The 25117-nt window shown below is 38.1% G+C and overlaps 6 protein-coding genes across 8 annotated transcripts; 5 read left to right on the top strand and 1 right to left on the bottom strand.

Annotated features, from left to right (window-relative positions):
• Nucleotides 1-98: 98 nt before the first annotated feature.
• LOC110760406 (uncharacterized) lies at nt 99-3507 on the bottom strand. The gene is made up of 4 exons (XM_021962661.2): nt 3211-3507; nt 1282-2801; nt 1055-1170; nt 99-488 (listed from the first exon to the last, which is right to left on the bottom strand). Exons 2-4 carry the CDS (start codon nt 2792-2794, stop codon nt 267-269), a joined length of 1851 nt encoding a protein of 616 aa, XP_021818353.1. The 5' UTR covers nt 2795-2801; nt 3211-3507; the 3' UTR covers nt 99-266.
• Nucleotides 3508-4080: 573 nt separating this feature from the next.
• LOC110765713 (uncharacterized) lies at nt 4081-4776 on the top strand. Its single transcript, XM_021968918.2, has one exon. It carries the CDS (start codon nt 4081-4083, stop codon nt 4774-4776), a length of 696 nt encoding a protein of 231 aa, XP_021824610.2.
• Nucleotides 4777-5520: 744 nt separating this feature from the next.
• Nucleotides 5521-9547, top strand: LOC110760463 (eukaryotic translation initiation factor 3 subunit B). The gene is made up of 11 exons (XM_021962726.2): nt 5521-5857; nt 6014-6251; nt 6421-6567; nt 6666-6794; nt 6908-7036; nt 7121-7204; nt 7290-7414; nt 7507-7705; nt 7820-8370; nt 8448-8556; nt 9018-9547. Exons 1-11 carry the CDS (start codon nt 5736-5738, stop codon nt 9351-9353), a joined length of 2169 nt encoding a protein of 722 aa, XP_021818418.1. The 5' UTR covers nt 5521-5735; the 3' UTR covers nt 9354-9547.
• A 1686-nt stretch (nt 9548-11233) lies between these two features.
• On the top strand, nt 11234-16744 carry PEL1 (Eukaryotic release factor 1 (eRF1) family protein). Of its 2 annotated transcripts, none has more exons than XR_002527268.2 (16): nt 11234-11428; nt 11577-11659; nt 11858-11936; nt 12056-12130; nt 12216-12272; nt 12409-12454; nt 12861-12936; nt 13311-13386; nt 13504-13536; nt 13624-13692; nt 13852-13958; nt 14493-14565; nt 14840-14883; nt 15439-15533; nt 16189-16295; nt 16397-16428. XR_002527268.2 is itself a non-coding variant. In XM_021962727.2 (16 exons), the coding sequence occupies exons 1-16, from the start codon at nt 11378-11380 to the stop codon at nt 16468-16470; spliced, it is 1140 nt and encodes a 379-aa protein (XP_021818419.1). In that variant the 5' UTR covers nt 11235-11377; the 3' UTR covers nt 16471-16744. The 2 variants fall into 2 exon arrangements, 1 of the variants encoding a protein (XP_021818419.1); XM_021962727.2 differs by having other exon boundaries at nt 11235-11428; nt 14840-14878; nt 16397-16744.
• A 286-nt stretch (nt 16745-17030) lies between these two features.
• On the top strand, nt 17031-19370 carry LOC110760455 (sugar transport protein 9-like). 2 transcript variants are annotated; one of them, XM_021962717.2, is made up of 2 exons: nt 17031-17462; nt 17650-19367. In XM_021962717.2, the coding sequence occupies exons 1-2, from the start codon at nt 17339-17341 to the stop codon at nt 19056-19058; spliced, it is 1533 nt and encodes a 510-aa protein (XP_021818409.1). In that variant the 5' UTR covers nt 17031-17338; the 3' UTR covers nt 19059-19367. The 2 variants fall into 2 exon arrangements, with proteins under 2 accessions (XP_021818409.1, XP_088111491.1); XM_088255365.1 differs by having other exon boundaries at nt 17401-17488; nt 17650-19370.
• Nucleotides 19371-19688: 318 nt separating this feature from the next.
• Nucleotides 19689-25017, top strand: LOC110760446 (ALBINO3-like protein 2, chloroplastic). Its single transcript, XM_021962710.2, has 14 exons — nt 19689-20165; nt 20322-20428; nt 20820-20947; nt 21489-21560; nt 21757-21858; nt 22354-22413; nt 22563-22628; nt 22744-22791; nt 23012-23188; nt 23284-23339; nt 23432-23549; nt 23842-23931; nt 24216-24325; nt 24448-25017. Exons 1-14 carry the CDS (start codon nt 19792-19794, stop codon nt 24608-24610), a joined length of 1671 nt encoding a protein of 556 aa, XP_021818402.1. The 5' UTR covers nt 19689-19791; the 3' UTR covers nt 24611-25017.
• Nucleotides 25018-25117: the final 100 nt, after the last annotated feature.

The following is a 25117-nucleotide window of genomic DNA, read 5'->3' as shown; positions in this document are numbered from 1 at the left end:
AGCTCTTCGTTTCTAAATTATTCAGTTCGTATAGTTTTGTTTGATTTATCAATTTTAATTTAGAGCCGTTTAGAAACTTTAGCAAGTTTAGTGGGCAATTGAAGAAGCAAACAGCATGAGATTCTTTATCAAACGGCAGAACCAATTCATTTACAAAGATTCAAAATACAGATAGTTTATGACTTTTCTTTTCTGAGACTAATACACACATAACATCCAACTGGAAAGTTGAAACAGATAAAACAACAAATCTACACGGGATCAATTCAGTCTAGTTTAACTCCAATTATGGACATGAGAAACCGAAGTTTGTCATTGACTTGTGCAAGATCAGGATGGTCACCAAATGATGCAGGAGGTTCCACACCAGTGAAGAGGTAAAGAGCCTTGAGTTCCTCTATGCATGTTGCATGGGGTGTGGCTTTGTATCCTACTATTCTTCGCATAGCATCAATCTGTCTCCATATTTTCGCCTCATTGTACAGTACCTGAAGATGCACCAACTCCATCAGCTAAGTGAAGTCACATTAAATTTATATAATAAAAACAATTTACAACCATAGATACACTTCATCAGCAGAGTAATCACAGAAGTGATCAACAGTTTTTCCTTCTAAATAATCCGCACAACAAATCTTTTCTATCAACAACTCAAACGAAAACGAATCAACCCTTTTATCTGAGATCACCAAAAGAGTCGTCACACCCATCATGTAATTGAATGTTGTCATGCAACAAAGAAGTAAATGTACTTGAGCATGCAGATGGACTCAAAAAGAACAGTAAGAGGAGGAGAAATCGGTGTAAGGATAGGGATAAAGAATTCGCAATGGTGCAAGAGATACCCTATTTTATTTTTGTAATATATTATGCAAACAGTGACCAGGTAGAATTAGCTTTGATGATTGAAGTAGAGAATAATCAATGACAATAAGAGGAAAGGAAAGACACATAACTTCTGCATTTGTTATGCCTAATAAATTATGAACTATAATATATATAAGATTATTTATGGTCCAAAGATGTATATATTAATCAAGCTGTAAAGTCTAACCCCGTTTGGATGCATGCTGACGTCCTTTCCAGAAGATATCACAGCATCTGTAGATTCATGTGCCCTGTGTGAAACAGGAAGCTCTGCGAAATCTGCACCTTCATCCACCCCATGACCTGAAGGTTCTCCAAAATTATCAGTTAATAATCATAGAATTAGTGGAGTGGGGAACAAATTTGTCCTAAGAGAAAGGATATGAAATTACTTTGATGATTTTTTATCTTTACCTTTAGAAGTTTCATAAGAAGTATATTGCTGACCAGATACATTCTTCTCATCAAACAAATGAAGCCCACTTTCATCAGCAATCTCTCTTGCATCTGCATTTGAGGAAACCACAGTTTCCTTCTCTCTGATCAACTGAAAATCTAAGTTATTGACATTATCCTCTGCTCTCCCTCGTTGTAGTACTATTTCCTCCTTGCTTATCTCAGGCTTTTGCTTGTCTTCCACGACGCTGCTCATCACAGGCCTCAAATTTCTCGTTTCTGCCTCTGACGTGTTGCCAACATCATTGGCTTCCCCTATTGGCTTCTCTGCCTCTAAATTATTGTCAGCATTCTTGCTTTCCAAAACACTCCCTATATCTCCAGTTGGTTTGACATGCCCAGAAACAGTAGTAGTGTTTGCATCGTTCACATGTTTCATTTCTTGGCGTTCTTGCATATCTTCACACTCGTTCGGAACTCTGCCTACTCCGCCGTTCATGGTACCAGTAGGTTTTTCTAATCCAATATCCGAAATTTTATCTTCAACTAGTATCTCCCTCTCTTCCGCATTCCAATCAAATTGTTGATCTCTTACCTCCCACTTAGCCCCTTCAACTTCTCCTGCATACTGCTTTTCCATATCCATTGCATTATCAGCATTGCCTTCATCCCTAATTTTTTCTAGCAATTCCCTTGTCTCTTCCACCAATTCCTCCTCTTCTGCAGTGTTACTTGCAGTTTCTTGATACCCACTTTCTTCCATTACTACGGCAGTCACTTCAATTGGTGTCAGTCCTATTTCCTCAGCACCCTCAACTACATTCGACACTAATCCGTACATGTCGCTGACTGAATTCTCATCTAGCAGGGTATCATCCTTATAATCCTGAATCAGTCCTTCAATATTCACCACATTAATGTTATCAAATATGAGCATTTCCTCCACATCCGTAGCCTCTCCAACATCTTCCTCATATCTATTTTCATCTTCAGCAAAATATTCTTGTGCATTCTTCTTAACACCCTCTTGCACACACTCATCCCCCTCCTCAATTCTCCCTTCCTCAAAAATTTCCTCATTTTCCTCCTCTACTAATTCGATTCTCATCTCGCCTCCTTCTAGTATATCCCCACTACCCCATCCTTCCTCCTTTTCGGTATCAATCTTTCCTCCTACCCATGTACTCTGTTCCTCACCCTGCTCTTCTTCTTCTTCATCATCATTTGACATTAATGTGCCATTTTCCAACAAAACAGGAGGTGTACTATAAGGAAGCAACTTATTCATGAGCTTCACAATGCAAGCATAACTTGCCAAGACAACGGCACATGGAACACAAAAGGCAAAGCCAATTGCTGAAATAACCACAAGCGGTGGAAGAACCAATGGTGCAGAAGAAATTACAATACCAGTGACCAGAATTTTTTTTCCAAGTCCCAACCCCTTGTTCATGATCCAACTCACCCTGCTACTGTTAGCTTCAGCCCTGTCGTCTTCAATCTCTGCCGCCCCCTCACTCGGGTCTCCCATCCTCTGTCTATATATAGCAACGAAATAAATTTTGGAAGATAAATTGTTTCATTTGAATTGCTTGGAAATTGATCGAACAGAAAAAATAAAATTCAACAGAAAAAGAAGTCTCCAACTATTGAAGGGCATCATCATCTAGCACGCAAGCTCGCCAAATAACACTAACCCAAGTAATGACAAATAAAATTGAAGCAAACATGAGAATTACTCATGATTTTTCTAATCAATTTTTTAGTGATCAAATCAAAGACATGATGATGTGGTGCTCAGGAAAATGAAAGAAAAGTCGGAATTAAGGCGGCCAATGAATCAGAATGTCGAAATTAATTAACCATTAAATCTTGAATTTGATTCTTCCCCAGAAATATTAGTTCTAGAAATGAAGCAAATAAATAAATCTTAAAGCGTAAACTTACCTGAATTTGGGGTTCTATTCAATGTATATGTAGCTGCTACTTAGCTTGACTTGATCTCAAGCTGAAATACAACCGTCGGAGCAGGAATTAGCTTGACTTGATCTGTATCAGCTATGGTTTTGTAGTTGAAGGAAGCAATGCCTCATATGCTATGCATCATGTATCTTTATGGAGTTTTATAAATAGCTCTCTCAGACTCAGAGTCTCAAGTCATAGAACCCTAAGAAAAAGGACCCATACAAGAAGATAAAGGGATTTAGAGCAGACGGCGGATTGACACGCGTCGGGAGAAGGGCATTGACAGTTGCAACTTGCAAGCTAAGGACAAGGCAAGTACTCTTTATCTCATCTGCTACTGCTACTGCTACTGCTTTTGCTTTTCCCTATTGCATGCAGCATGCAGCATGCAGGTGCGGCGGCTGATGATAATAATTGATCAACTCTCAACGTGGCTGCATATAACAACACCACCTGCACCTCCGCCTCTGACTAGGCAGGCAAATCTTGTTATTGAGCATTCCATATAATACTTGCTATTTTAAACAAAATTATATATATATGTAACATGTGTATTGCGGTTAAGTTTAATGTGTTACATATTTTAAGTATGTGTGAGTTAAGTTAGTTGATTAAGAAAATGTATGAGTTAAGTTAGTTGATTAAGAAAATGTTTTCATCTTTTCCACTCAAATTTAAATCCATCTTTTTTATAAATCAGTAATTTAAATATGGACTTATGGAAAAGTATATTTTTAAAATGAATAGTAATAATTATAACTGCGCATATCTGATAGGCACGCTGACTTACCCTTACCAGATTGGCTTTTCATCTCTTGGCGTGAGTTGACGTCCGATGCTCGTGCTTTGTCCATGGTTGTGATGTGGGCCTTGTGGTCTAACCGGAATGATGTTACATGGCGTAGCACGCAGCGACAGCCGCATGATCTCGTTCAGTTTGTGCTCCTATATATGGAGGAGTTCCGGTGTGCTAATGACCAACCTACGGGTAGTCATGCCTCTCTGGGTGCAAGTTGCTGGCGCTGCCCTCCTTCAGGCACGATCAAAATCAACTTCGACGGGTCCTTCCACATTGGGTCGACTGGGGGGGGTGTTGGGATTGTCATTAGGGATGAAAATGGGAGATTTCTGGCAGCCCTTGCGAAGCGTGTGCTATTTGCTAGTTCTGCGGAACATGTTGAGTGCCTGGCGGCTCTTGAGGCTGTTCGGTTTTGGTGGAAGATGGGGGGGCAGACGGTCAGGTTTGAGGGTGACTCGCTCAATACTATCCAGGATGTTCTCTCTTCCGTGGTAAACTTGTCCCCCTTGGGGCAGCTTATCGAAGATATTCAATCTAGCTTGCGGGATCACCGGAGGGATTGCTTTAGTTTTGTTCGCCGTGAGGCCAATGGTGTAGCTCATTGTTTAGCTAAATTTGCTGTTAACTGTTCGCACCCATGTGAATGGGTCGAGGTGCCCCCTGATTTTATTCAGGACGCCCTTGATGTCGATAGTTGTACTCGAGGTCAGGCTTTTCGCCCCCCTCGTCCTTCTGCTTTGTTTTTATGAGTATTCTTTCCTCGTACGCGAGGCTCTTCAAAAAAAAAAAAAAAAAAAACATGCCATGAAGAAAATTTTCTTAATTAGCAGAAGTAAGAAAATATTTACATATGTTCATAACTATTTATATTATACAATTCCATGCTATAAATGATAGAAATGCAATGGTTCGCCAACAATGGAAATATGTTATAGGTTGTTGATTTAATTTAAAAATTACAATAAAAAGTCATGGTAGATGAATTTAAAATTATTTTGCAAACAATATACGAGGGTTAGGTCAGTTGGTCACTTCAATGAGTCTGGTTCTTTGCACTCAAATTTGAAGTCCTTTCCACTTAAATTAGATTTATGGTGTGTTTACTAATCAGGAATTGTAATTTTCATCAGGAATTGAATTCCACCTATGAAGGATTCATGCGTTTACTTCTTGGGTGGGAGGTAGTATTCTAATTCCGGGAGAACTAACCCATTAGGAATTCATCTTTTTTACCCATTATATCCTCACACAATTTTTAAAATTCCAAATTTTCCATCTACTTTAACCCAACAACGAGAACATTTTAGTAATTAGTACCGGTTCTACCCTATCATTCGTATAAAAATTCGCTTTTCAACAAATTACTGCGTGGCTGATAGTTTGGCCTTTATTGGGCTGAGATTGGGCTTGGGTTGCACAAGAATTCTAGGCCCAGGTAGTCGTTAATATGTTTTGGAGTAGGAGTACGAGTAGGAGTAGTGTTTTTCATGTTTTGTTTGGTTCTTTTGCAATAAGGAGAAACTGACCAAGGCGAGTAGGGTAAGCAAATAACAGGGGGTCCAAACAGACTCATCCTCAACACAAACGGTAGCTGAAGACACTCACCAAAACCCTAAAAACACACTCTTTCTCCTTCGTCTAACTACTGCGCCCTCTCAATCTTTGGCTTCTCTGTGACGCATCTCTCTAAACAAGGAGAAGACAAAACATGGGGGACGTCATGGTGTTGAACGACATAGAGGCGACGGCGGCCCGAATCGGAATCGACATCTCGCAGCTGGACCTCGATTCCATTCGTCTCCCTCCTGGTGAAAATTTTGGCATTATCAGGTAACCCTGGCTAACCTAAAACCCTATCCCTGCCACATAAATTTTTTTATAGCAAGATTTGGCTGTATGGAATTCAAATTTCTCTGTGTTGTCTATGTAGCATGCTTTAGACGATTTTTAATTATTTAATTAATTTATTTATTTATGGTTGCGTAGCGATGATGAGGATATATACCAAGAGGAAAATTCGGAGCTGGACTCAGGGTTTGGCAACATAATTGTTGTTGATAACCTCCCGGTGGTTCCTAAAGAAAAGTACGAGAAGCTTGAAAATGTCGTTCGCAAAATTTACAGTCAGATTGGTCTTATCAAGGACGATGGGTTTTGGATGCCACTTGATCCCGAAACCCAAAAAACATTGGGCTATTGCTTCATCGAGTATAATACTCCTCAGGTATCTTTGTCTCTTAAAAATTAACTATGTATGTGTTCTTTTGTGCTCCGAATGAATTTTCACCAATTGATACATAAGTGTAACCATTAACCATCACTTGGGTTCAAAACTATGTTTAAATATGTGAACAATTGAATTGAGATATGACCATGTGTTAATGTAATTTTAGGAAGCTGAGCTTGCCAAGGAGAAGACTCATGGATACAAATTGGACAGATCACATATTTTTGCTGTCAACATGTTTGACGACTTTGATAGGTTCATGAAAGTTCCAGATCAATGGGCCCCTCCAGAAAGTAATCCGTACAAGCCAGGGGTAATTATGCTCTGATCCATCACTTCTTTGTACATCGTGAATTAGGTATTTTTAGGCTCTGGTATTTATTGTGCTATCTACTTGGGACATCTTTACAGGAGAATCTTCAACAATGGCTTACTGATGAAAAGGCCCGAGATCAGCTTGTGATTCGTGCTGGTTCGGATACTGAAGTTTTGTGGAATGATGCACGGCACTTGAAGCCTGAGCCTGTTTACAAGCGTGCTGTGAGTGGATATCATATCTCAAATTATATATTTCTTCCTCAAAACAGTCACCTTTTGTCTTATATAATTATTTTGGGTTTAGGGTAAATGATCATCTCTGTTTCCTGTTACAGTTCTGGACGGAAAGCTTTGTGCAGTGGTCCCCTCTAGGGACGTATTTGGCGACTATTCACAGACAGGGTGCTGCTGTTTGGGGAGGTGCCTCTACCTTTAATCGTTTGATGCGTTATGCTCATCCCCAGGTTATTTTTGGTTTTTGGTTTCCAATTTAATTAGTATGTTGTACTTTTTCTATCTTGGTCCTCAACTCTAACTGTCAACTGCAGGTTAGACTTATTGATTTCTCACCTGGTGAGAAATATTTGGTGACCTACAGCAGCCATGAACCAAGCAATCCCCGTGATGCAAATGTGAGTTCTTTGGATAATGTGATTTATTGCTTTTTGTGATTTATTTTTGCCTTGCTCCCATTACTAATGTGAAGTTATTTTATAGAGGGTTGTGATAAACATTTTTGATGTGAGAACTGGAAAAGTAATGAGAGATTTTAAAGGAACTCCTGATGATTTTGCAATTGGAGGAACTGGAGGTGTTGCTGGGGTGTCTTGGCCGGTGTTCAAGTAATTTTTCTATGCCACTAATCTACGGTGTGATTTTGAGTGTTTTTAGTGTAACTTGGCATGCTTAACTTTATCATTTATAATATTTGCAGATGGGCTGGCGGAAAAGATGATAAGTATTTTGCCAGAATGGGCAAAAATGTTATCTCTGTTTATGAAACAGAAACATTTTCACTTGTAGACAAAAAGTCCATGAAGGTTGAAAATGTCATGGACTTCAGCTGGTCGCCAACTGATCCGATTCTTGCTCTATTTGTTCCAGAATTGGGTGGTGGCAACCAACCTGCTAGGGTGCGCATTCTTGTTTCATTTGACTGGCTGTTTTCCTAGATTTGGTATTTTATTTTTGTCCTTTTATTATTTCACTGTACTATATGAACTAATGCTTCACATTGATACAAATAGGTGAGTCTTGTTCAAATCCCCAATAAAGAGGAGTTGAGGCAAAAGAATCTTTTCAGTGTCAGTGATTGCAAAATGTACTGGCAAAGCAACGGGGAGTATCTTGCTGTTAAAGTTGACCGGTATACAAAAACAAAGAAAAGCACATACACAGGCTTTGAGCTTTTCCGAATCAAAGAGCGAGACATCCCCATCGAGGTTTTGGAGCTTGAGAATAAGAATGACAAGATCATTGCATTTGCTTGGGAGCCCAAAGGCCATAGGTTTGCAGTTATTCATTGTGATAATACAAGCTCAAATAACAACCCGAGGCCCGATGTAAGTTTCTACTCCATGCGTAGTGGTCACAATACAGGCCGTGTTTCAAAGCTCACTACTCTGAAAGGGAAGCAAGCAAATGCTCTTTTCTGGTCACCTTCAGGGCGCTTTATAATACTCGCAGGATTGAAAGGTTTCAATGGGCAGCTGGAGTTTTACAATGTGGATGAGCTTGAAACCATGGCTACTGCCGAGCATTTTATGGCAACTGATATTGAATGGGATCCTACTGGAAGGTAAAATTTTGGATATGTTACTATTTAGCAAATAATTGTACTTGTCTTGATTTTGACATGTTAGCTTTTGCTTTCAGATATGTTGCTACTGCAGTGACTTCAGTTCATGAGATGGAGAATGGTTTCAACATATGGTCCTTCAACGGCAAGCTACTTTATAGGATACTAAAGGATCATTTCTTTCAGGTAATGCCATTTGAGAGTATGCACTAAATTTTATCTGCAGGCTCTTTGTTTTGGACATTTCACTCGGTGTTTAAAAACCTTTAATCATGTGTATTAAATCAAGATCCTTACATCAACAAAAACAAAATTATTTGAGGGATCCCTCAATGGAAGGTGACTATATATATATATATATATATATGTATTTGATGAAGTTTGTTGATAGTTTGGAAGTACCACGTGCATCATACTGTCCTTTGTGACAAAAGATAAATTCCAATTGAAATAGATGTCATCCTGTGGTGACTAGTTTTTTTAAAATTTCTGTTTTGTAATTGATATTAGTAGGCATTTGTTTTGGTTATGTATTCTTTCCATCTCAATTACATGTTTTAACTGCTTAGCCCAAACAAAAAGAAAAGAAAAGGAGGTAGATGTTCTAATCATTTGCGGTACACCTGTTTTCTTCTTATTTGTTATAGTTCTTATGGCGCCCAAGGCCACCATCATTCCTGACTCCTGAGAAAGAGGAGGAGATTGCAAAGAACTTGAAAAAGTACAGCAAGAAGTATGAGGCCGAGGACCAGGATGTGTCAATGTTTTTGAGTGAGCAGGATCGCGAGAAGAGGAGGATGTTGAAGGAAGAGTGGGAGAAATGGGTGGCTGAGTGGAAGCGGTTGCACGAAGAAGACAAATTGGAGAGGCAAAAGCTCAGAGAAGGAGAAGCAAGTGATGAAGAAGAGGAATACGAGGCTAAAGATATTGAGGTTGAAGAGATATTGGACGTTTCAGAGGAGGTCGTTTCTTTTGAAGATTGAGTGTCATTTAGATTATAGTTTTGCAGCTTATGAATCTATCTTAGATTTTATCTTTTGAACACTGTATAACTACATCCTTAGATTATGCTAAGAGCTTCCGGATCAATTTTGATTTTGTTCCATGTTCTGTTTTTGTTTGTGAACTGATATTGATTGATCCAATTATTTAAGTTTGTTTCACACTTTCAGTGGCATATGTTGTTCTATGTTCATGTATTTCTGGAATTATGGATTTACTTATGAGGAATGCTATTCACAATCGCTCAAAAGCGATTGTCTCATGACTTGCTAGACACGTGGATACACAAACGCTTGCTGCATTTCCCTTCCTTTTTTTAAATTATTGTTTCTCTTTCTTCTCTCGATTTTGCCTCTCTCTCTTTTTTTAATTACGTTTTCTCTTTCTTCTCTTGGTTACCTCTCTCTTTCTCTTTTTTAATTCTTTCTTCTCTTCTTCTTCTCTCCGCCTCTCTCTCTCTTTTATTCTTCTTCTTCTCTCAGTCTGTCTCCATCTCTATTTTCATTTTCCATCGCTCTCTCTCTCTTCTCTCCTCCTCCTTATTTCACAGGTCACAGGTTTCAAACACCCAAAGACATGACAATTCAAATCACGAAATTAACCAAAACCAAAGATACCCACTTTATGAACAAGAGCACAAGAGAGGGATCACGAAAAATAAAAAGCAAATATTTCCCCCAAACCAGTAATGAATCAATAAGAAAACTAAAAACTAGAGCTACCCAGATGAAATAGAGAGAGAGATTGGTGCTGGTGGTTTATTAAGAGATGCTGATGGTGCTTGGCTCAAGGGATTTACTGGAAAATTGGGAGTGGGTTCTATCCTTGAGGCAGAATTATGGGGCATTTTCTGGGGGCTCTCTTTAGCTTGGGATGCTGGGATTCGGCTTGTGGAGATTGAGTGTGACTCCATTGTTGCTGTGGACTTAATTAACAACCCGACTGGAGCCAACCATCCTCTCTCTAATGTCATCAATTATTGCAAACTAAAGATTCATGGTGATTGGAACTGTGTTGTCCATCATATCTATCGCGAGATGAATACTGCTGCGGATGCCTTGGCTGCAATGTGTGCTGATTTGGCTCCTGGCATTCAAATTTTTGATCTGCCTCCAACGTCTCTTATTGAAACTCTGGCTGCTGATGCCATTGGCACCTCCAGACCTCGCCTTCTTCCTTTGTAGTCTCTCTGTTGCTGGGCTTTTGCTCCTCCTTTTACCCAAAAAAAAAAAATAGAGAGACAGAGAGACGGACGGACGGAGAGAAGAAGAGAAGAAAGAGAAAAAAGAATTAAAAAAGAGAAAGGAAGAGGCAACCGAGAGAATAAAGAGAAAACATAATTAAAAAAAGGAGAGAGAGGCAAAATCGAGAGAAGAAAGAGAAACAATAATTAAAAAAAGGAAGGAGAATGCAGCAAGCGGTTGTGTATCCACGTGTCTAGCAAGTCATGAGACAATCGCTTTTGAGCGATTGTGAATAGCATTCCTCTTTACTTATAATCTTTTTGCACTAAATTCTGATTATGGAAAATGTTTCGATTGTAATTTCTGAACTAATATGAAGTTTATGCCATCCCCCCGAATCTTTTATAAAACAAACTGGAGGGACATTTTTGATCTTGTTCGTCTTTCTATTTTCCGATGAAATGGGGTGGTAAACACACCGGACACAGGACCGAAAACAACTAAAAGCAAATCAAAAAAATAAAAAATTGGTTTTTTTGGTCGGGTCGACCCAATCCCATGCTGAACGACCCATGAAATAACTTATAAATACTTGGGCCTGGTCATTGTTATCCAAATTTCCAAGGCCCGGGCCCACCAAGTCTTTCCCGATTGCCCATATAATTCTCGGAAAGACGCTAGTGTTTTGCACGTGCACCACCACTCAAGCCGAAAGCTTGCTAAGCTCTTCCCTCGTCTCGGGAAGAAAGGAAGACGCAAAAACTCAAAATTCTTTTTGTGTTTCGAATTGATTTGGAGAAGTACTTTGATAGAACGAGAACATGAAGATTGTTCGCAAGGACCTCGTTCCAGGCGGACCCGGCAGCGTTAAGGTGCTGTTACTATTATTATGATGATTATTGTAATTGTTAGTTAGTTTTTGTTGGTTTGGGTGTAAGCATTTTTGTGTGGAAACAACTAGTGTTAATCTTTAATTCTGAGTTGAATTTTGGGTAACTTTGGAATTGGTGGATGTGGCAGATGATACCGGTCGATTCCGATGATCTATGGTATGCTTATAATTTGATTGCTCCAGGAGACATAGTTATGGCTGTCACTGTTAGGTAAAGTCCTTTTTCTTTTAGTATCACTTTGCAATCTATGTGAGTGGTATCTTTCTATATTTCGTAGTGTATATTTGCGGTATCCTGATTGCTTGAATGATATTCTTTTTTACATAACTCGTGCTCAGAAACCTGTTTGAATAAAATAACATGTATCCAGTAGAAATTTTCTTGACAACCATATACATTCTGTAATAGGAAAGTTCTGAGAGAAAGTGCTTCTGGTGGAAGAGATGCAGAGCGTGTGAAACTGAAGTTAGAGATAAAAGTTGAGGAGGTAATGGAGAAAAGTTAGCTCCAATTTCATAAGGGTTGGTTGTGCATGTGTGTGTAACGAAGTTTTCTCAAGATGCTTTTTGTTCGGTATTATGTTCTTCTTCCCCATATTCCTATTAGGTTGCTGATTATGACAAAGTAGGAGCTGTCTTGCGTATACGTGGAAAGAATATCCTGGAGAATGAATATGTAAAGGTAATTGTGGCCTTAAGTTGAATTATAAACAGATGATTTGGAAATTTTGAAGTTCTTCTTTAAGTTTTTCATCTTCTTATTGTAGATAGGAGCATTTCACACTTTGGAACTTGAGCTGCAGCGACCTTTTGTGTTAAGAAAGGCATGCTTTTCGTTAATCCGTACAAATTATAACATGCCATATTTTCTTTTTCGGTGTTGAATTCTTTGAATACTATGCTCTATAAAATCTGTTATGCAATGTGTTGAATTGTGGCATGCTATGTCATATGTTTTAGGATGTCTGGGACTCATTGGCCTTGCACGAACTCAATCAAGCCTCTGGTATGCCCTCTTTTTCCCCCTTTTCTCTTTTAAATGATTCTTTTAGATTTTTAAATTAGTAGTACTCCTTTTTCTTGTGGTATTGACCAATTAGTCTTAAAAATTGTCTCATGGCTGTCTTCATTATTGACTCTAGCCCTATGCTAGGTTATTAGGGATGGGGGTTGATGTTTAGGGTCCAATCTCTACTGGGTGCATTCCTAAGTTGTGGCCAAAAAAAGAAAGAATAAGTATTGTTTAACATGGTAGGATTGATAAGAAAAACTAACTTGATTCCAAAATTTGTTGTCACATAAATGGCAATTTAGAAGTGCTTAAGCTTGGAAGTGTCATCTAGGTTAAGTATGAACGCTGAAGAATTTGAAATCAACCTTTTATGTGATGATCTTGTCTCTACAATTTTCAGATCCTGCTGCAAGTGCTGATCTAGCTGTGATCTTAATGCAAGAAGGATTAGCACATGTTCTCCTTGTTGGTAAAAGGTGTGTCTGACTTCATTCGGGACATGATTCCTTGTTTGAGTTTTGTACTACACTATCAGTTGATGGTCTCCATGGACAATTTCAAGCCTATTTTGATAACTACTTGAATAATTAGGCACATTACTCACTCTAGTTTTCATTCACGCCTATTCTTCTGGTAGTTATTTGCATTAGGATCTTGGTAATATCCTTGAAATGTGCGCTAGGAAACTGCATCACAGACTGGTCAATGTCTTTACGAAAATGTGAAAATCTCAGTCATAAAAAGCTCAAAATCCAGATCATGCATTTGTACACTGTTATCCTATATTACTTACTATGCTCCTGCATTGACGGCCTTATGCAACTAATGTTTTTGCAACTAATTATATCAGTATGACAATTACTCGCTCACGGATAGAAACTTCAATTCCTCGCAAGCATGGACCTGCCATTGCAGGTTATGAGTCGGTACGCTTCTTTTTCTTTTCAGAATTTATATTTCCCGAAATGAAGTTATCCGGTAAGACAGATGTTCTGATAATTTCAATAAATATTGTATCACTAATATCTTTGTGTCTTCTACAGGCTTTGAGTAAGTTCTTTGAGAATGTATTACAGGTATTTCTAGTTGAGTTTTATTTCTGAAGCTCCTTACACTTTCAAACATAGCTTGCCTGTATTGTAACAGGTGTCTATATCTTGCAGGCTTTCTTGAAGCATGTTGATTTCAGTGTTGTCCGCTGTGCTGTGATTGCAAGTCCAGGTTTCACAAAGGTGTGATATGAGTCCGTATGAGTTTTTATTTTATTTTAAAACTCAGTTTTAGTGTGAATGAAAATCCCATTAAAAGTTATTTTACTTGTGGACTATATACTAGCACTACAAATAGTGCTTTCTTATGAAATACTAATGATGTAATGTCATGTGCTTCAGGATCAGTTTCATCGTCACCTATTGTTGGAGGCAGAAAGAAGACAGCTGAGATCTATTATTGAAAACAAGTCACGGATAATTCTTGTGCATACAAGCTCGGGTTACAAGTATGGTCATGTGTTATTTATAGTATCAATCTCTTGATATTTCTGATGGAAAATTGACCTTTCATAATTCCCTGTCCATAACTAAAATCGACAATGCTGCATTGCCCTCGACAAGCCTGAGAATGGTTTAAGTCAATAATACTTCTTTATTGTTCTGTAAAATGTTCCGGATTTTACCCTTTTATCATTTTCATTTTCCACTGGATCACATTGTTGGAGTGGTCTGCATTTCATGTTAGTCTAGCGACTACGGATTAATGTGTTTCATGATTTTTATCGCTGCAATTGGTGTTTACTTTTTTAGTGAGCGATCCCCAGCATGAGCTGGCAACATATCATGTGTATCACTTTCTTAAAGAGTAACTGGGGCTTTATCAATTCATAAATCCAGTACTTGTGATCCTTATTTTCTCAGAAAGAGGAAAAAGAAAAAAGCAATTCTTATTTAATATTGTTGCTGACCTATGCTGCATTGTTCTTCTATTGTTTTGAATCTTATTCACATCTGTGCATTTTATCTTCTTGCAATGACAGGCATAGTTTGAGGGAGGTTCTGGATGCTCCAAATGTTATGAATATGATTAAAGATACTCAAGCAGCACAAGAGGTACAATACCTAATTTGGTTAATTTTGCAACTTCTTCACTTTTCATTGCCAAAATAAAAAAGTAAAAGAAAGAAACTTATTTCCCGCTTTGTTTTGAAGAAGAACTGTACAGGTCCATCCATCCTACATGTCATACATCAAATAATAATGAAAAGAAAATAAGAACTTATGCATCTTCTCTGTCTGTTGGTTGTTCAACAACACTGATATGATTGCATGTGGTGATCACTATTGGTATACAGTTACATTATGTACTGGGCCCTTTCTTTTTCAGGTCCGAGTTCTCCAAGATTTCTTCGGCATGCTTTCAAATGTCAGGTTCTAAATCAGAAATGTCGATTTTGTGGCTTTATTTTTAAGGTTATAATTGGATGCTAACTGACGATCCTTTGGAACAATGATTGGAGGTTTAATCTTGATAAGCATGTGCACAAAGTCAATAATTAGGTGAAGACTGAAAGAAACGTGGGATTTACCTCTTTACGACCAATGAAATTTGATTGATTCCATGATATCTTGTTACTGGCAGACATCACTTAAAACAAGGTCTTTGCTAAAGGGATTCATGTATAGGTAGGTAGATACAGAAAAAGATTTGAACATGTTAACATGGTCATTATAAAGAAGACTAACATTAGAATGGAGAGTAACAGCCACAAATGAGCAACAAGGAAACTTCAATCCAGTGGTTACACCCTCCAACCCAAAAGTCAATTTATGTGTGTCTGATAGTTTGTGTAATGGATAAATCTCTGTAGTTTTTACTTGTCGGAAGTATTCTTTATATTATTTATTGTAGTTGTGTTATCTTTTCGTTTTCCAACATTGTCAAGCATTTAATATAGAGATTGAATTGTTGTTGTTATTCTGCAGGATCCAGATCGTGCATGCTATGGACCAAAGCATGTTGAAGTTGCTCATGAACGAATGGCTATCCAAACCCTTTTGATAACAGATGAACTCTTCAGGTTAGTTTATGAGTCTTCTGTCCAGCTAATTGAGAAGTAGTGCCATATGATTTTATTTTTTATTATAAAGTTCTATATTACATGGATGTTCAAAGCATGTTTTCTGAAATCAACACAGTTATTTACATTGCATTTCCTTCAATTCTTTTGTGTTTTATTTTACTTTTCGGGGGAGGGAAAAAGTTTTGGACTTGGTACAAAAACTGCTGCATAAATCTATTATTAGCTTTAGATTCAAAAGATGCTAATTTGCTTGATGGCTTGGCGGATGTTGTTTTTGCTTGGAAACGGCGTGGTCTGGGAGATTTGTTACTCCTTAACCTGAAACCTAACGTGCCGAGGTTTACTGGCACATTCATACTCGCTAGCAGTTCTAGTTGATTAGGTACTCGTGCACTCTCTAAATAAGTTACTCATGCACAGATGACTGTTAAAGCTTTGTGGTTATGTTCACACTCATGCACATACATCTTGTCATAATTCCATTAATGAGTAAATTTAAGATGTCCTGGTGCCTGCCTCTCTGGTTTCCTTTACCATATTGATTCTTTACTAATAATGAAATGGACCAACACGGTCTTTCCATTACAGGAAAATGTGGAGAAATGTATGTAATTTTAAAGGGGTGTAACATTAACATTTTCTTGATGGACAGGAATGCGGATGTAGTAGCAAGGCAAAAGTATGCCAATTTGGTGAAATCAGTGAAGGATTCAGGGGGCACTGTTCATATTTTTTCTTCTTTGCATGTTTCAGGAGAACGTGAGTGTTTACATTGTTCATACAAATGCTGCTTTAAGTATCTGACACTTTTTATACATACTTTCCTGAACCAACTTTCTAATTATCTTATCAATGAACAGAACTGGCACAAATAACTGGGATTGCTGCAATCCTTCGTTTCCCTCTACCAGACCTAGACGACATAGAGATGTAATGGAACACGTGATCTGTTGGAAATTATCAGTCGTGTGTTGTAGATCATGGTTAGGTATAAGTTATGTACTGTTTTGGCCAATGCTTTGTACACCTACACAAATAACAATTGTAACATCTAGGGGAAAGCTGCAAAGGTGGAAGATGCTTGAAGCTTTGAGGATGAGTTTGTTTGCATACAACGGAGTCTCTTAATTTGTTTGACCAACGACTCCTTTTTAAAATGTTACAAATATTCTTTATATCGTATTGAGTAAAGTATATATTTACTTTAATTTGAGTGCCGCCACTGTTTTGTTTAGTATGAGAAAGAAACTTGTTCCTTTTACAAATCTTGTTTTCCATTTATAATAAAAATGATGAGGAGATTGAAAATATTATGTACTGAACCAGCTAAAGGAGAGGAGATTTAACTATATTTAGCTACAAGTACATGCGGTAAAAATTAAAAAAGGGCCAAAACCCCGAATGGAGACGCACCATTTTTGCAAGTTGAGGGCTATTTTAAGAGAAATGTGTTGTGGGATCAGGTATCCCAAAGAATGAGGAACCAAACTGAATTAGCAAGAGAAACAAGGAGCTCTGTGTCTCTCCTGGTTTCATTTCTTGGGTGGATGTTAAGGGTTAATCGAAGTATAATCCATACTTTGAAAGATCCAAGCTTGAGGAAAGTGGTAATTAACTTTCTTAGATTGTTCAATGAGTCTTGGCTAAGAAAGTTAATTACCTCTCTTTGATTGTTGTGGGGGCTGCTTATGCTTATGAGTACCTACCCTCACATTCACGGCAAAAGTTCGGTTTATTGCCCACCATTTTGTTAAAAGAAAGAAAAGGAAAAGAAATAAATAAAACAGACTGTTGAAAGAAAGATGCCAAGAGGGGTTGTTGTGGTTGTACGTGGGGAGAGGCAAAATGACGGTAACATCACCAACCTTGTGTTGGCGAATTGTGTGATTGCTTCCTTGGGTGGCCTCATCTTTGGTTATGACTCAGGTTGAGCTCAAGCTCTTATCAACCATGTAATTTCTTTTTTCTTTCTTCTTCTTTTTACCCCTCAAACTGGGAGGAGCAAGTTCTTCTCAACGTTTAACAAAAAAAATTCCTGGGTTTTTGTATATTACATACCAAGATGTTGAATATAATGGTAACCAAAACTTGTGAAATGGTAATTGTATTGCAGGAGGGGTGCTTTCAAGGGAACTGTTCCTGAAGAAGTTTCTTCCGTCTGCATTACTGAAACACAACGATGAAGGGGATCATGAAAACATTTACTGCAAATCAGAAGATCGCCAGCCAATGGTAATGTTTACCTCCTCTCTTTACCTTGCAGCATTGGTAGCCTCCTTGGTTGCTTCTACAGTTACCAGGGCCTGTGGTCGAAACATGTCCATGCGCATTGCCAGTTTTATGTACTTGATCGGAGCCATCCTAACCGCTGCTGCATTGAACATACCCATGCTGATCGTAGGCCGCATATTGCTCGGTATAGGCATTGGTTTTGCCATTCAGTCTAGCCTAATCTATTTGTCAGAAATGGCACCGGCATATATCAGAGGAGCTCTCAACTTCGGGTTCCAAATGAATGTGACGATTGGGATATTGCTGGCAAATTTTGTCAACTATGGCACTGGCCAAATAAAGGGCGGATGGGGATGGAGACTCTCTTTAGCTCTAGCAGTTATCCCAGCAGTCATGCTTCTTGTTGGGTCTCTCTTCCTACCAGACACTCCCAATTCTATGCTTGACAGAGGCCAACCAGCTGATAAGGTAAAGAAGATGTTACAGAAAATTCGCGGCACAAAAAATGTGGAGGAGGAGTTCCAAGCCCTTGTTTATGCATCCGAGGCTGCAAAAAAAGTAGATTCTCCATGGAAACAGCTCCTGCTGCATCCCAGATATAGGCCTCACCTTGTCATATGCGTCCTGGTTCCAGTTTTCCAGCAGCTCACTGGCATTAATGCCATCACATTCTATGCACCAGTCCTCTACAAGGCATTAGGCTTCGGCCACAAGGCTTCGCTTGTGTCATCAGCTATAACCGGAGTTGTCAATGTGGTTGCTACTTGTGTTTCTGTGGCGGGGGTGGACACTTTTGGGAGGAGGCCTCTGTTCCTACAAGGCGGTGTTCAAATGTTTGTATGTCAGGTGGCAGTGGCAACCATGGTAGCGATAAAGTTCGGAGTGTCTGGCCAAGGGAACTTGACGCAAAGCGAGGCTGATTTTCTGCTGATCTTAATTTGCTTCTATGTAGCAGCATTTGCATGGTCTTGGGGGCCATTGGGATGGTTAATACCAAGTGAGATGTGTCCACTGGAGGTGAGATCAGCAGGGCAAGCCCTGAATGTGTCTATAAACATGTTGTTCACATTTGGGATTGCTCAGTCTTCCCTCGCTATGTTTTGCCACCTCAAGTTTGGGCTCTTCTTTCTTTTCGCTGGATTTGTGGCGCTCATGACCATCTTCATATACTACTTCCTGCCTGAGACCAAGAACGTTCGGATTGAAGACATTGACAGTGTGTTCAGGGAACACTGGTTCTGGGGGAGGTATATCCCAGATGAGGTTCATGAACTTGACATGCATTATTGAGAATCTCCAATCTTCAATCTCCATCATCCATCACCATGATTGAGATTGATCAAAATATGCAGGCCAGGCCTAACCAAGGGGCTATATCAGCTCATCACACATGTTGATTAAATTCACAAAGTTTTAGGTTGCACTTTAGGTCCAAATTTCTAGTTATTTGTACATCCATTAACTTGATGATGAGTCTAAATTTGATCATCAAACTGTCCTTCCAAGTTCCATCTTATTACAAATCAAGAAAACTAAGAAAATGGGGATTAAGGAAGAATTTGGAGGTTTCCACTCCAAAACCTCTTTACAACTTTCTAGACTTCTCATCTCATACCATGAAACACCAAAACAAAAAAAGAAGATACATATCTAATTAAACAAACAAAAGTATTTCTTATCATTGTTTTCAATTTTGATCATAGTTTTTGCACAAAGCAATTAAATTCCAGCTAGTCTGAGGAGGAGTGAAATTTTAAAATGGAGGGGATTTTATGAAAACACGTCAAAAGCTACTTAGCCAAATTTTTATACCACGTGGCAGCTTCATACTGGTTAGCCAATTGACCATTTGTGTGACCGCTGCCACTTTTATTTTTTTATTTAAAGAACCAGCCCTGGCTTAAGCTTGGGCCAAAATAGCTTCCCCAAGTTGAGCATTTTGGGCCAAATCTTCCCACAACAAAAAGGAAAAGCCTAAAACCTTGAAGCACCTCCTCCTCCTCCTTCAGCATCATCCCCAGTAATGGCAACCTCCAAACTCTCGTCCCACATCCGTCGTCTTCGCCCATCCGCCTTCAACTTCCTCCCCGCTCTCTCTCACGCCCGTCAATTCCATTACCTCACAAACCCTAACCCTAACTCTAACCTTCTCTCACCTCAACCCCCCTGGAACTCCTACGCGTTTCCTCAAACTCTCACTTTCTCTCACTCTCGATTTCTCTCCAGTAGCTCTTCAGATGACTCCGATTTCGTTCAACTCGGCGTCTCCGGCGCCGACTCAGCGGCTCAGTCGGAGCTTTTGAATTTAGGTGGTTGCGCTGGTGAAGAGTATCTGCTTCCCGTTCGAGCTCTAATTTCGGTGCTTGATGGGTTTCATGATCTCACTCGTTTGCCATGGTGGGTGTTGATTGATTTATGCTTTATTTTGAAACTGCGGCCGAAATGTGAAATTTTTAGTATATATATATATATATATTTTTTTTAAGTGTTTGGATTTGTATGCTCTTTTTTATATTTTGTAATTCATTTTCTGTGATTTTAAATTATTAACAGGTGGATAGTTATTGCGTCCTCAACTTTGGCTATGAGACTTTCATTGCTCCCCTTACTCATCGTGCAACTGCAAAAATTGAAAAGAATTGGAGAGTTACTTCCCAAATGTGAGTTTTAGACTTCCAATTCAATTCGCTTGTTTGATTGTTCTACTTTGTTATTCCCTCCAGGCCAATTTCACTTTTACCCGTACGAACTGTTCTTGCATTGCTTTTATCCGACCACAGTGTGTGCATTAGCATTTGGTTAAACCTGAGCGTTCTGTATTTTGTTTGGCACAAAAATAATATAACTACTAACTAGCAACTGTTATTTTTACTTTTGTATTTTCACTTTACGAATAGATTTTGAAGCAACTATTTGTACTTTATTGTTGTTCTTTTTCCTACAATTAAGTCCTTTCGTTCTTTAATTTTTTTCCCTTTAACGTAGCCATATATTTATTTGTTTATTTTTATATTTATTAAATTTTGTTTGACTCATATGAATTTCTCATAGTGCCCCCTCCACTGCCACCACCCTTCTCAGGAAAGAGTTTTATTGATCAGATTTCTCTATTTCGGAAGGAAAGAAGTGCAATCGGCTGCCCCTCATTGTTATGGTTCCTTGCATCCTTCTCTGTCCAGGTAATTTTCTTATATGATGTTTGGATTTAAGGGAAAGAGAGAAAATTTCTATTGCTGGATGATTGATGTGAACCTTTATTTATTTATTTATTTATATTTTTTTTCATTAGGCTGCCCTGATTTTAATCTTGTTTTAAATACATAGGATGGTTCAATAATAATTGATTAGAAATCGTTTAATCTGTCATGTATATCTTGCACATATCTTTGATTTATTTTGATGACTATAATGTTTACTTGTATATTGGACTCCTCATACATGTGAAATAAATGAGCTACAAGACGATAAAGGACACAGTTGAGTGATGAATTTTCAAGGTTGGCGAGAGTTAACAACCTTGATGACTAATATAGTCAGTTTGAAGGCTTTGGTGAAACTATGAGTGCTAAGAGTTTCTCAAGAAAAGTGTTGGTTATGGTTGTGAGAAAAAGATGTCTTGGTCTTTTCACTAAAACAAAGAATATTGTGTTTTTGCTAAATATTAGATAGTTTTTTTTTCAATAATTAACAATGTTTCCCTGTCTTATAATTCATCTGCAGGTTCCATGCTTTCTTCTGTGGTTGAATAGCATTCGGAGAATGTCACTGGGTAATCATCCTGGGTTTGATTGTGTAAGAACATATACAGTTTTCTTTTGGTCAGTTTTATTTATGCGATGCGTATCTATTCTATGGTATGTGGAAACCGAAATGTATAATGCTTCAGAGAATTGACCATAGTGCAGTTCTAAATCTTTGGCAGCATTTATGCAACTTTTCTTTTAGCCTTAAAAGCAGATGAATATGGAATTCTTTTATTTCATTTCAGGGTGGCACTTTGTGGTTCAACAATTTGACTGAATTGCCTCATGGTGTTTATGGCGCCATCTTTCCTTTCCTGATTGCTGGTTTGCACTATGCAAATGTTCAGGTACTTAATCATGTACTTGGTCTCTATTGATTTCAGATTCAAGTCATTTATCTTTTTATCTATTTTACCTTATATCAACCTTCTGCGGAGTTATATTATATGGTCAAATGTGTGAGAAGAATTTTCAAACTGTAGGGATGATGGTCCCATTGCCCCATGTGTGGGTGCTTTAATGTGATATTTTTATTGTACTGTGGTTTGCAGAACTCAAAGGCAATCTGATAAGTGAAATTAAAAATTTAAAGATCGTTGAAAATCAATCTAATTTAAGGCTGGATCAATTTTGAGTTTTCTTCTTGTTACAGTATAGCACATAAGAGGAGTTCGTAGTGTTTAAGGAATGGGACAAATCTGCCATGGGGTCAACGTTAAAAACTTGGTTTGGCTAATTTAGTTGCGTGGGTATTTTGCAGTGTTCTTGTAACTGATTAGATACCTTTTTTGTTTGTATGTTAATTTTAAGTGTAGCTGATGTTTATCTTTTCTACTCATCAGATTTCTTTTAAGACATCTTCACTCGTGAAAGGCAATGACCTATTGAGCAATCTAGCAAAAGTGAGTAGATATACTATTAATACCAGTGAGAATGCTTTCTTACTCAATTCCCTCCCCTTCTTGTTAGTTATCATTGTAGTAATATTTTTAACCAGTTAAAGGCTTATTTATTTTCACATAATTGATTAGGGTTCTCTATCTTATTGCAGTACTACAAGTTTTATTTGGATATTATGACATTGCCTATTATTGTAATTGGCTTCTGTATTCCTCAGGTAATTTTACTTTTATCTTTACAAGTTTGTGAAATTAGGCTGTGGTATATTGGATCACATGATTGTTCTCTATGGCCTAGGAAATTTCGACATATACATCTACATTATTTTGCAGGGAAGCCTAGTGTATTGGGTTACAAATAGCTCATTAAGTGTAATTCAGGTGAGTAAACTATACTTACTTTTTAACTTCCCTTCTAAAGAGAGGATAAATCTGTTACTGTGCCATCTAGATTTCTTTTTGTGTTTTAATACTTGCAATATTTTTTGTGCTGCAATATATTTTTATGTTTTTTAGAGGTGGGGTTTCTTTTTGTGTCTTTATACATTGTAACTAAGTATCATAAAACTAGTTTTTCCTTCTAATCTCCCTATATTTTCAGCAATTGGTTCTCAAAGATCCTGCTGTGCGTGCAAAGTTGGGGTTGCCAGACAAGGATGCTCCTACAGACACTGCAATATCTGAGGAGCCAGGTACTCCTGAAATATCACCCTTGGCTTCTCCTACAAGATGGAAGAAAATAACTTTACAGAACCTGTCCCCGAAAGAGCTGCTTAATGTGAGTGTTCATGAACTAGAACCTTGTGCATTATGTTTATACCAGTTGTCATTCTAGGTTTTCTTACAACATTCTGCCTGGGATTCTTGAGACAGCTTTCGGTCCAAGTCTTATCAGAAGGCGATAAAGAAAAAGCACTTCCTTTGCTAAAGTAATTTTCTCTGTTTGAATTGCAGTACATATTTTTATCACATCAGTTGTTTCTTATGCACTAAATAAATAATTTTTTTTGTATTAAAACAGACTTGCCCTTGAGAAGGATCCTGAATATGCAAGAGCATTGATTGTAATGGGTCAGACTCTATTGCAGAAAAGTTTGCACGCAGAGGCTACTGAGTACTTTAAGCGTGCCATCACCAAGGTCAGAATCCATGTTTATTTTATATTGTTTTTACCTTTCTGTTTTCATATCAACAAGTATGATTGGGTTTATACATTGGGCGTGACGTTTGCCTAAGCACTGCACTTTGTGATTATAAGGTTTCAGAATAATAGTCTGCCTTCCTCACAAAAAGTCAAAGGGATATGATACTTCAGTGGCATACTATGTGACTATGCTACTGTTATGACATTTTTTCGTTTTGCAACCACTGTTTATAGATTGGAATCTTTTGCTTATTCATTCATTAATCACTCTCTTAATTTCTCATCAGCTCTACAGTGCTGGCCAGCCGACAGAAGTGGAGGACATTGATCTTCTAATTCTTGCATCTCAGTGGGCCGGTGTTGCATGCATACGGCAGGTGAGGCTCAGTATGCTTTACTGATGGCATTTCTGCATACAAATGTGTCTAGAAGAAAACTTTTGAAACTGCTACGTTTCATTTATGGTTTGAATATATTTTCTTTAAGGAAGTGCTGACACAGATGGTTAGCATTGCCAAATCTTTACTCATCTTCCATTCTTCTATGTTTAGGTTTTTAGACTGTTACTTATGACTGAGCCATGGTGTGCCTTGGAACTGTACTTGGTTTCAGCAGGTCAAAAGCCATAATTTTAATTTACTTTTCACCCGTGTTTGAGCAGGGAAAAAGTGCGGAAGGGATTGTACACCTTGAAAGAGTTGCACAATTGGAAGAGCCAGATGAACCAAGCAGCAAAACCCATTATTTTGAAGGGTTATTATTGCTTTCAAGGTAATTTCTCGTAGTTTTTTTTTTATGTTGCAATGAGTTGATTAGAGTAGTATTTGTGAAGAAATCTTCCACATATGTATTTAAATTTTAAAGCACATGTGTGGCTGGGCTTTGCTTTTCAGTGCTTTATCCAACGTGGGTCGCAAGGCTGAAGCTTTAAAGTATCTGCGCTTGGCTGCTGCTTATAACCCTGATTACAACGAATACTTGGAGCAATATGAAAATGAAAACGAGGATGAGAGTTTTGTCGGTGATCTCGTTGGCAGTAGGCGAAGGGATTATTGATTCTGCATAATTCACTGCAAGTTTTATTTATATTGGTTTGCTTTTCACTCAAGTGTATATTGGTGTGCCCATTTTTGTTATAGATACTAATAATTGATTTGTCTTTTCAGTGTCCAGGATCAAAATAATTGACACAATTTAGGAAAATTAATTTTTGAAGGAGTTGTCGGGGTAGAACATTGGATCCATATATAATCTTCTGTACTGAGTGTTTGCTCCTAATTAATCTCGAAAAGTGTGTATAAATTTAGTGGATTGTGATACAAGACAAGCAGCTTGGCGCCAGAAGTAAGCTTAAACTTTGGTTGATGACATCGAACCTCTTAGTTCTTATGCAGCCGATGGTCATCTTAGTTGTCAATTTCCACCAACAAGAAATTGAATGAGTTGGCTCTTGTTTCTTGCTTTTTCGTCTCTCTACTCTCAACCTCAAGTCTTTTATCCAAATCGCTCGCCATAGAGGCCCACAGGTATAGCCTGTGTTTTTCTTTTTGTTGGACTTGGAGC

The sequence above is a fragment of the Prunus avium genome, chromosome 6 (assembly GCF_965620075.1).
Source record: "Prunus avium chromosome 6, drPruAviu1.hap1.1, whole genome shotgun sequence".
NCBI classification, from domain to species: Eukaryota; Viridiplantae; Streptophyta; class Magnoliopsida; order Rosales; family Rosaceae; genus Prunus; species Prunus avium.
This window is presented reverse-complemented; position numbering and strand designations above follow the sequence as displayed.

Coding starts and splice junctions, on each gene's coding strand:
- LOC110760455 (XM_021962717.2), top strand. CDS start 17,339: ATGCCAAGAGGGGTTGTTGTGGTTGTACGTGGGGAGAGGCAAAATGAC. Junction 17,463..17,649: donor CATCTTTGGTTATGACTCAG/GTTGAGCTCAAG, acceptor ATTGTATTGCAG/GAGGGGTGCTTTCAAGGGAA.
- PEL1 (XM_021962727.2), top strand. CDS start 11,378: ATGAAGATTGTTCGCAAGGACCTCGTTCCAGGCGGACCCGGCAGCGTT. Junction 12,131..12,215: donor TGGAGAATGAATATGTAAAG/GTAATTGTGGCC, acceptor TTCTTATTGTAG/ATAGGAGCATTTCACACTTT. Junction 12,455..12,860: donor CGAACTCAATCAAGCCTCTG/GTATGCCCTCTT, acceptor TACAATTTTCAG/ATCCTGCTGCAAGTGCTGAT.
- LOC110760463 (XM_021962726.2), top strand. CDS start 5,736: ATGGGGGACGTCATGGTGTTGAACGACATAGAGGCGACGGCGGCCCGA. Junction 7,037..7,120: donor TGCGTTATGCTCATCCCCAG/GTTATTTTTGGT, acceptor TGTCAACTGCAG/GTTAGACTTATTGATTTCTC. Junction 7,706..7,819: donor GTGGCAACCAACCTGCTAGG/GTGCGCATTCTT, acceptor TGATACAAATAG/GTGAGTCTTGTTCAAATCCC.
- LOC110765713 (XM_021968918.2), top strand. CDS start 4,081: ATGGTTGTGATGTGGGCCTTGTGGTCTAACCGGAATGATGTTACATGG.
- LOC110760406 (XM_021962661.2), bottom strand. CDS start 2,794: ATGGGAGACCCGAGTGAGGGGGCGGCAGAGATTGAAGACGACAGGGCT. Junction 1,171..1,281: donor TTCTTATGAAACTTCTAAAG/GTAAAGATAAAA, acceptor GAGAACCTTCAG/GTCATGGGGTGGATGAAGGT. Junction 489..1,054: donor TCAGCATGCATCCAAACGGG/GTTAGACTTTAC, acceptor GTGCATCTTCAG/GTACTGTACAATGAGGCGAA.
- LOC110760446 (XM_021962710.2), top strand. CDS start 19,792: ATGGCAACCTCCAAACTCTCGTCCCACATCCGTCGTCTTCGCCCATCC. Junction 23,340..23,431: donor AAAGCACTTCCTTTGCTAAA/GTAATTTTCTCT, acceptor GTATTAAAACAG/ACTTGCCCTTGAGAAGGATC. Junction 24,326..24,447: donor GGGTTATTATTGCTTTCAAG/GTAATTTCTCGT, acceptor TTTGCTTTTCAG/TGCTTTATCCAACGTGGGTC.